At 31.1% G+C, this 10,522-nt stretch overlaps 1 protein-coding gene across 1 annotated transcript in view; it reads left to right on the forward strand.

Moving 5' to 3' along the window:
- The window catches only part of LOC150079395 (disintegrin and metalloproteinase domain-containing protein 11-like), a 445,660-nt gene extending 445,596 nt beyond the window's left edge, over positions 1–64 (forward strand). The window contains exon 32 of the mRNA XM_090383050.1: positions 29–64. Coding sequence (XP_090239176.1) covers positions 29–64 — 36 coding nt within the window. The remainder of the gene's footprint in view (positions 1–28) is intronic.
- The last annotated feature ends 10,458 nt before the right edge of the window (positions 65–10,522 follow it).

Consider the following 10,522-nt stretch of genomic DNA (forward strand, 5'->3'; position numbering starts at 1 on the left):
GAAAGAAATGTAAGTTTATTGTAACTAGTCAGATTCTGTTGTGCCTCTGGAAGAGCCATGGTGATGAATTTGGTCTGCATTGATCAGTCAGTCATTCATTTGTAGTCTTATGACACTATTGGGGTTTTATTTTTTTATGTAGCAAAAAAAAAAAAAAAAGCTTTACCTTAAGATTGTTGCTCATTGTGTTGGAGAGAAAATGTCAGGTAGTTCCTCATGTTCCAAATGGAGCAGATTAATTTTTCTAGTGCTTGTTGATCAAAAAATGAAAAAAAAAACAGCCGTGTGTTATTTTATTGTGATAAACAGTAAGGTTTTGTTTAGTCTCAATATACAAGATATACACAAATCTTAATTTATAGACATTTTTGTTCTCAAGTTATGTAATTATATTTAAATCATTTTTATACACTTATATTTTATTTATTTATTTTTTTTTTTTACTGTATTTAGAATTTGTATCCACTTTACAATATTTCATTTGAAAGTATTTAGGTAGTATTTTTCTGTACATTTTCATACTTTAGTATCTATGTTATTATTATTATTTTTTTTATTTAAGTGTGAGACTTAAATCCGCCTCCTGTTACATATTTATTAAATACACTCAGGAAAAAATATTTCTCAGCTGTTTTGCTGTAATGTGAAAACATTTCACAGAGCATTTGGCCAAAAAAGCAATACATGTATTTTTGTTTATTCTTTATATAATGGAAGAACCGTCTTGTAATTCAGAGCTGTCATACATTAAACTTTGATATTTTGAGAATACAGCCAGCCTTATGAAATCATGTTCAAAAGTCTTTTTTCATCTAAAATTTGTACTTAATATTATATGTACATTTTATTTTTATTGGCACTATTATTCATTTAATTCTTAGAATTGGTTTATTTTATAAGTTAAACAGACACTGCCAGATAAATGTATAATTTTGCTATACAGGGAAATGTGAAGTTTAGATACATCTGGAATATATTAAATTGTATCGAAATCCAGAATAGAGAAAAAAACATATCATTCAAATTTTATCCATTTAACTTTTATTTCCAAAAAAAATTTTTGAAGCAGTGTTATGTGGTATATGTGTGTGTATATATAATTTATCTTTTAATTCATATTTTCCTTCATAGCTAGAACTTCTATTTTTTAAGTTATAAAGCTATTTCAAACATCTGAGCCTGACTAACAATTGAAGCATATGTAGAAATAAATATTAATTCTTTCAGAATACCCATTTTTTTTTTCTTCAAAAGTTTTTCAAACTGTTTAAATAAGTGAAATGAATTTATGTTATTTATTTATATAATGTGAATATAATTGCATAATCTCGCAGTTTATGAATTTTTGGCATCATAAATTCAATTTAACCCTAATCTTGAACTTACGTTTTGCTATATTTAGCAACTCCTCAAAATGTTAGCTTTTGAAATTAAGGCAGATAAGAAAGAAATATTTTTTACATTTGCATATTTAACATATAGTCTTAATGCTTATACAATACAGTTTTTTTTTTATAAAATTGTATTGTTAGGTTTTTATAGAAAATTCTTACCTAATATTTATTGTATAGTACAGTACTTTTATTTTATCATAGAGTATATCACTATTATAAGGGCAATTTCAGTAAATAAAGAAAACAGCACAAAATCTGAAATGCAGCTAGTTCATTTCTTGATTATGAAAGCTAGCGGATTTTAGAATGAAACTTTGTTGATAGTTGTATTGCTTAGTTCTCATTGCATGACATAATACTGTATTGTATTATTTTTTAATGTAATATATTTTCAGTGGTTGTTGAAATATTACCACCTTCCTAATAATATGTTGAGATTATGAAACACATTCAAAGATATGGCCCATTGTACTGCTGCCTGTATAGCCTAATTGACTTCATCCACCATATGCTCATTGGGTATTGAGCTCTGGGAATGCTGGCCAACCAAGGGAAGAGGATGAAATGCTCCAAATATTTCAACAAACCATATCTAGACATGTTGGGCCTACTGCCATATCATTATCTTGTTGAATGATATTGTTGCAGTTGTGGAATGAGAGAAACACTGATGAGTGCACTTGATCCACAGCAATGTAATAGAAATAAATATTAATTCTTTCAGAATATCCTTTTTTTTTTTTTTCTTATGACAGAGCTAGCCCACCTCTGTGATACGTTGCACTTGTATCAGAGGACCCAAAAACAATCAGAAAATAGTTACCCTAACCATGACACCAACTTTCATGTCAGGTCTACTACATCAAAATTTTTTCACCACATGTAGTATTTTTACAACACTGATGCAAAAGGAAATATGATTCATCAGACCATCATGCCTTTTCCAATCATTAACTGACCAGTTACAATGTTCCTTAACAGTGAAATTGCAAGTTGCACTTTTCAGTGATGTGGAGGGTATATTGCATTATCCTACAGGAAATGGATCTGGCTATCCCAGCATTGTATTCCAAGGTGTGCATCTTCACTGCCACTAGTCTATTGGGATATACCAAGCATACCACCCCATACATCCATTTTCCATCCCACTGACTGCTGGTTGCCTTGCTCTCATTTTGCCAGCCTGTATATAATTTTTTTTTTAATATATAATTCAGAGTGACAGCTCTTTGACAGCCCACTAAATATACTGTTTCAGAGCCGTGCCAACACTTATTCCTCTTTTCAAGTCCAACAATCGAGGAATTTTTTTCATGCTTGTAATAGTTATCACTTCACAAACAATTAGATGTAGTGAATACTTCCAGCAATGGCTCAACTAGTTTTTTAATACTTTGAAATTATTCATTTTCCACCATGAATGTGGCAATTAGAGAGAGGGGTCATGTTTCAATGGCCACTGAATACATATACTACACTTTAAATATTAAGTAGTACGTGCATTAAATGAGTAATGCATAAAAATAACATTATAAAAACAAAAAAAAAAAGAGTTTTTGGCACACATTCTCTTATTGTATCAATGCATATATATAGAAAAAAATTACTCCTGATTTGTGAATTACTTGTTAGGTATGTATATTGTTCATAAAATGGGCTTTATATAATGTTTCTCCCTCTCCCTCCTATGAATAGTGTGCATAATAACTTCACATTTAAAGCTTTCCATATATAAAATACTTTTTAAATGCAGTGGTTTTACAGAATTTAGGAGAATAATGAAAAAAAATAAAAAAAAATTTTTTTTAAATGTTATCCACCTTTGTACTCATTGTTTTAACTTAAATAAATTTGCTAATATCACACTTGATAAAGCTTAAGCAGGTTGAATAATAACTTTGCAAAATATTATTAATGAAAAATATTTTCAAATATTTACATCAACTCATTATGACTTAACAAAGAATTTGATATAGCACAAAATAATAATTTTAGTACTGAAGAAAATTCTTTCTCACTCTCTTAGTAAAATGCATTATTTAAATGCTGAAAATACTTTTGGAATGTATACTATATTATTAAAACATGAATAGAATTGTAAAACTTTCAAAATTCTTAACTTTATACAGTATAAGTACTCTTGATAAAAGATATATTTTAAAAGAAAATTTTAAGAATGCAGTATCAACTGGTATGTAAAAATTCCAGATTTTAATAAAATTTGGAGTGAACTCTATATAAATTTTATAAAACTCAGCAACTTTATAGAGGGGTATTTGCTGAATTGCTGGTTAGTGGTGATGTTTGTAGAAAATGACTGTTTATTCATTTTAAACAGTACAGTGGATTAAATTCCATCTGAAAGTGCTTAATCTTTTTAAATTTTTTTCTGTTTAATGTAAATATTAATCACTTCAGTTGATAGCACTCAAGGCATGAATTTTTATGCCAAACTTAACTGAGCTTAGCTCATTAAAAAAATTTGTGTAAAATTTAATCAACCAGTTTTCTTGCATAAGTATATAGACTTACTTAATATAAATCAGTGAATAACTAAAAATTTGTGTTACAGTTTCATAAAAATATTGTTTCAATTCGGGGCTTATTTGATATTTTCAACCTTTATGATCATTGTGGCTCTTGGGGAGGGTCTTTTTATGTTAGAAAGAGACTAAATGGCACACTGATTTTTATTAAAAAATTTTTAGCCCATTGTTTCTTTAAGCAAGAGGAATTTTACCTTTAACAGGGAACCTTAACTACTGTCAAATTCCTTAATATGATTCTTTTGCTTATATTACAAAATGATATACTCTTTGATAAATTATACATGGAAATGTGGTAAATATTACACAGCAGTTTACTGGTGTGTGATATGATATAAAATATACATTTAGAGCAATTGGCTATTTTAATACTTTACATTACTATAAATGACCTAAAACTCCACTTTTATTCTTATAAAATTGAAATTTACATATTGTACATGTACTTTCTTTTTTATTCTAACAGTTAAAATTTTTGATTTTTAAAAGGTTTGAGTAATACTATTCCATACATTTAGTTAGCATATCCTGGGTGCTTGTCATTTGAAGAATTCCTTGTGAATTTAATATAATAATGAAAGACATGTTTTTGACTCAAGCCCACAAAAGGAGCCCAAAAAAATTGCATATGGGCTGACTCTTTGCTCTTGCAGTATGATATTGCCTGAGCACTTCAACTGTGGCAGCTATTTTATCTTTCTCCATATGTCCATCATTGTGTGTATGTGTGCAAGCATACATGTGTGTGTACATGAGTGAGTGTTTAAATTTTTTTAAAGCACATCCATCATTTGTATGCCTTTTTCATCCGTGATACTCATTGTCATTAAGAACCTATTTCTATGATGTTGAATCACACTATTGAATTAGCTCTTGTCTCTGTAAAATAGCAATGTGCATACAACATGTAAAAATACAGCAACTAGTGCAGTTACTGCTGTTTAATTTATTTTAAGAATGTTGTAATTCTTCAGATTCAGATACAACTAAAACTGTTTTCTATACAAAAAAATGAAAAGTAAGATTACATTTCAGGAGTTACAAAATGTAAACTTTTATTGGTGATTATAAGAAGTGTTATAATTAAAACCTAAAATCCCTCTGTTGTATAAATACTACGAGAAAGTGAACTTACGTAGTAATGTTACCTAATGATGTAAAAAAGTTTTCATTTCTGTGAACGTTTTTCAGTTTTATATATTCTTAACCAGAGATTACCACTTAGTATTTTTTGAGTGAAGCAAATCGGTAAGGAAAACATATATACAAACATTTTATGTAATCTTTTTGTATCAATTTCTTGTTTCATTATATGACAAATTATTGATAAGATCACCAAAATTTTTTACTGATTGCTTGCCAAAAACAATATAGTTTGGAAATGTTCATCTGGTTAGAGTATGTTTATAAAGCTTGGTACATGTATTACATAATGTGTATTTGAAGGACTCTATTTCCAAAAATCTAATAAGGAAATTTATTCCTCTTTTTGTTTCTTACTGCCTACAGGCAATGAAGATGCCAGTCAGATATTAATGCATTTTAATTTGCATAATATAACATTTATGTATTAAACAGAATAATAAACAGTTACTAATATAAAATAAATTCAGTTCACTTTAAGTTTAAAAGGAAGTTTTGTAGGCTTATAGATTTGCAAATACAACAGAGTATTAAATAAAATCTCCTCTAACTTTTTTTATTTTAGCCCAGTATTCTTGATGTAATAATCATATGAAAATTGCACACAGAAAAAAATTAAAACCAATATTATATCAATCAGTCAGATATGAAGTTCTTTGGGCAGTGCAGACAGGCTTCCAGGACAGCTCATAGAGTTTTGTCAATGATATACAGGAACTTTGCTAGCAAGGATAAGGAGGTAATTATCCCACTGTACAAGGCAATGGTTCGGTTGCATCTATATAAGTGTGGAGGCCTCATTTTAGGAAAGACATGAATCTGTTAAAAGGCAATGAGATTGGTGAGGGGAACAAAAGGGTGCTCTTACCAAGAACAGCTTCAGTTCTGCAAATTGCAGCATCTGGAGACTAAGCACCTGCGAGGTGATCTGATTGAGGTGTTTAAGGCTTTGAATGGATTGAGCAAGCTCAATGCTGATGGCATTCTTCCTCTTGCTCAGACTACACATATAAAGGGCATAAATTCAAATTGAGGAAGGATGGTTATAGGCTAGGTGTGCTGAAGTTTGCCTTTAGCCAGCTGGTGGTTGATTGTTAAAATTTCCATCTGTTGTTGTGGAAGTGGATAGTTTGAATGAATTAAAGGAAGAACTACTGGAGGGGATAGACGGGTTATGTAAGAAGGTTTTGTTTTTTGGTTGATGCCATAAAAGCTTTGTTTCCACTATTAATACTAATATGCCACTACTAATACAATATTAAAATCTCTACATTATAGATCATTTATATTTATTTTTGTTCTTAGCCTGGTTATAATGCTTTGTCATTTGCAATAAAGATAGTTAAATGTTAGGAAATGAATTTAATATTTAAAGAATGCTTTAACTACCATGCTGTGGGACCACTATACTAACAGAGAATTTGAAAAATATAAGCCATTTTGTAAATCCACCACTATGTGCAATTCAAAAATGATTTAATAGTTTAGTTAATTAATTTTATCTAAATAAGAATATTAGTGTTTTTGTTGATGGTATTACATGTTAGACCAAATTTATTCTAAATAAGAAATAAGAATGAAAAATGGTTACTCTAATTGTAAATAAAAATAATTTTGTTATTCAAAATTAGTCTTATTCTGCTGAGAATAATAAATTTTTTATTTGTAACTTATGATTGTAGTTTTATTTTCAGTACAGAATTATTCATAATTTTTAACCAAGTGTGAAAATTGTAATTTGAGGAAATGCAATTTTTTTGTGTTTTGTAAACCTCCAATCATCTTTCTGATGGCCAACCTCCTTGACTGATGTCATCCTCTCCTTTTTTTTTTTAGGTACACAAATAATACAAGTATGTTGCTGTGTGTAACCCATATTCTGTGAATTTGCCTTCAGCACAACCCTTTTCTCAAAAATTTTATTAATATTTTTAAGTGGTTTTGGTAGATTAGTCATGATGGCAAAGGTCTTTCAATAGCATCAAAAGATATTAATGGTGTATTGTACTTAGCAAGAAATTTTTTTTTTTTTTTTTTTTATTTATTTCTGGATATTTTTGAAGTTAACTAATTCCTGACTTGTTATAAATAAAATAGTCAATGAAGAAAAAAAAATATTCTACATTCTCTGTAATACATGAATAAACAATTAACTGAAAACTTAGTTTAAAAATGTAGTAAGTGTCATGTATTACATGGTATTATGGCAGTGAGTGATAAGAAATGATGTACAATTAGTGATTCGAAGTTCAGATAAAAATAATGAATAATTAAATAAGGAATAATTTTTTATTCTAATTTGTACTCAAAATTTTATTCAAATAATGCCCAACTCTAAAACATATAGTGTTATATCCTAGTATGAGTGACATAAATCACCTAAGTAGCTGTATGATCAGAATATCGTGAATTATTTACAAATATACCCAAATCAGTTATCAGCTACAGTTGAAGACATCACATTAGCATTCCTAAAATGGAGACAACCATAAATTTATTACTGATTTTTTTTTTTTTTTTTTTTTTTTGTAATTCTTAATGGAGAATCAGTACTAACAAAAATAGTTTGGTTTTACATATTTTAATACTGGTAGAAAAAGTTGCATGCGATATTAGTATTAGTAGTGGCAAATGATATAAGAAAGCAAGCTTATAAAATATCAGCCAAAAATAAAAAAAAAAAAAAAAAACACTTCCCATTTCACCTATCATTTAGTTCTTCCTTGAATTTAATCAGGCTATCCACTTCCACAATGACATCAGATGGAAGTTTGTTCCCATTGGCTAAAAGCAAACTTCCTCAGTTTGAATTTATGTCCCTTATGTCTGAACAAGAGGAAGAATCCCACCAGCACTGAGCTTGCTCTCAATCCATTCAAAGTCTTAAATGCTTCAATCAGATTATCTCCAGATGCTGCAATTCACAAAACTGAGCCTTTCTTGGTAAGAGCACCCCCTTTGTTTACTTTGCCAGTCTTCTCTGTACTTCTGACCTTCTCTGTACCTGCTACAACAGCTCTACAGCCTTCCTAGAATGAGGTCTCTAGACCTGTATGCACTCAAGATGTGGCCTGACGTTGCCCTATAACAATGGAATAATCACCTTCTGCTAGCAAAATTCCTGTATATCACAGACAAAACCGCATGTGCTGTCCTGGCAGCCTGTCTGCATATTTGTAAATATCCAATTATTTGAAGTAATATATTGTAATGAATGCAAAATTAGCAATCATATTATTAAATTGTATAGTTAGTATGGTTCACTAAAATATATATGTAGTTATTAACATTATTAAATATATAATGTTAATGAAAAAGTAATAGTAATTACTTTTTCATTAACATGAAAGTGAAATAGTAATTCTTGCATAACATCTTTAAAAATGACATATATTTAGCCTAGAATTTATGAATTCTTCTTCAGAATAAATTATCAATTTGTTATCTGGTTGCTCATTTTCCCAAGACAGGAAATATCAATTAAAATAAACATGCTGGCTAATTTACAGTGCAAGTAGTAAAGCAAATTATAATGTTCATCAGACTTTGCTATGTTCTCTAAGGCAATGACTGAAGAAACTTGTCAGATGATGTTAGTTGTCACATGGAAGTATGCAAAAGGCAACAAAACTATTGAAGCCTCATTCTTACTGCATTTAAGTCATGTATAAACTTAAGTCATCAGGCTTTTTTTTTTTTTTTTTTATGTAAACCCCAAACATGACAGGTATCAGAACCTATAGTGCTTAGTACCGTGCTTGGGTTGGAGGTTAAGAATACGAAAGAAGATATTTGTTGACATTGGACTTGAACTTCTGTAGACTGTAATTTTCAGGAAATACGTATGAAGGAAGGTTGTTCCAGAAAAAACGGCAGTTGAATGAATAAACGAGGAAGATGAAAAGTTAGTTCTGTGAGTTTGAAGTTGGACAGTAAATGGATGTTGGCTGGTGGCGGCATGCGTTCGGACTGTTTTGAAAGAGAGAGCGGGAATTATAGAAGCCAATTCAGAAGAACAGTGCCCATGGAAGTATCTGTAGAAGAGGCATGCAGCAGAAACAGTATGTCTATGAGATAACGAGTGGAGAGACTCTGTTAGAGATGAATCATTAATTAATCTAACTGCCCTCTTCTGAATAGAATCTAGAAGCCTGAGAGAGGTTTTGGGGGCACCACCCCCAGATGTGGGAATAATATTCCATGATAGGGCAGATTTGCAATTTGTACAGAGTGAACAGCTGTTTGGAAGAAAAGTAACGCAGAGAGCGAAAGAGAAAACCAAGTTTTTTGATTGCAGAGGAAGCAATATTTGTAATGTGCTTGTGCCAAGAGAGATTAGAAGTCAGGGTAACCCCCAAAAGAGATATATCATTTTGCCCAGAAATCGGAGTGTCACTAAAGATAAGCATAGGAGCAGAAGAATCCTTTTTGCGAGATATAAGACAAGACTGAGTTTTAGAAGGGTTGAAATCAACTAAAAAAAAGTTATCTTTGCCCCACTGGAGAATTACCTGAAGATCGGCATTTAAGGAATTGGCAGCAGATTTTCAAGAAGTTTAAGCTGATTGAGCAGGGCAAGGTTTCTCAAAATGGAAAGTGGAATGCAATGTGCTATCATCGGCAAAACTATGGATAGGATTTCCAATCAGTGGAAGAAGATCATTAATATACAAGAGGAAAAGAGTAGGGGAAAGAACTGAACCTTGGGGAACACCGGCATTAGTGGAGAAGTTAGAAGACAGAGAGCCATCTACCATCACCCTCAGTGAGCAATCAGAGAGAAAACTGGATAACCAATTACTAAAAACAGTTGGCAAACCACAAGATGGAAGCTTGTTTAGAAGACCTTTATGCCAAACACGATCGAAGCCTTTGAGATGTCAAGAGCAACTACTTGTGTTTCACCGAACCTTTCCATTGAATTAGTCCATAAATGTAACATAAGCCAGAATATCACCAGTGGATCGACATTGACGGATTCCATACTGGCAATCGTTGATCAGATCGAAGGTTTCTAGGTAGTTTAAGAATTGGCAGTTAATTGATTTCTCCATTACTTTAGAAAGAGTAGAAGTAATTGCAATGGGACAATAATTGGAATGGAGGGATTTGTCACCCTTTTTAGGAACTGGCTGGATATGAGCAAATTTCCAAGCAGAAGGAAAAACACCTTTGGAATAAGAAAGTGAAAAAAGGTGGCAAAGAGTAGGGGTAAGTTCAGGAGCACTGGTTTTGAGAACAAGTGGAGAAATACCATCGGGACCTGGAGCTTTCTTAGCATCAAGATTTGTCAAAATCCTTCTGACATCCTTTTGGCGGAAGACCACAGGAGGCATTGAATGGAGTGTGTTGGGAATGGTGGGAGGTGTTTTTCCAAGATCATTAATACATGAGTTGGAAGAAAAATGGGATGCTATCAGGTCGGCTTTATCATTGGCT

This window comes from Mastigoproctus giganteus, chromosome 10 (assembly GCF_048544385.1).
Source record: "Mastigoproctus giganteus isolate SK-2022 chromosome 10, ASM4854438v1, whole genome shotgun sequence".
Taxonomy (NCBI): domain Eukaryota; kingdom Metazoa; phylum Arthropoda; class Arachnida; order Uropygi; family Thelyphonidae; genus Mastigoproctus; species Mastigoproctus giganteus.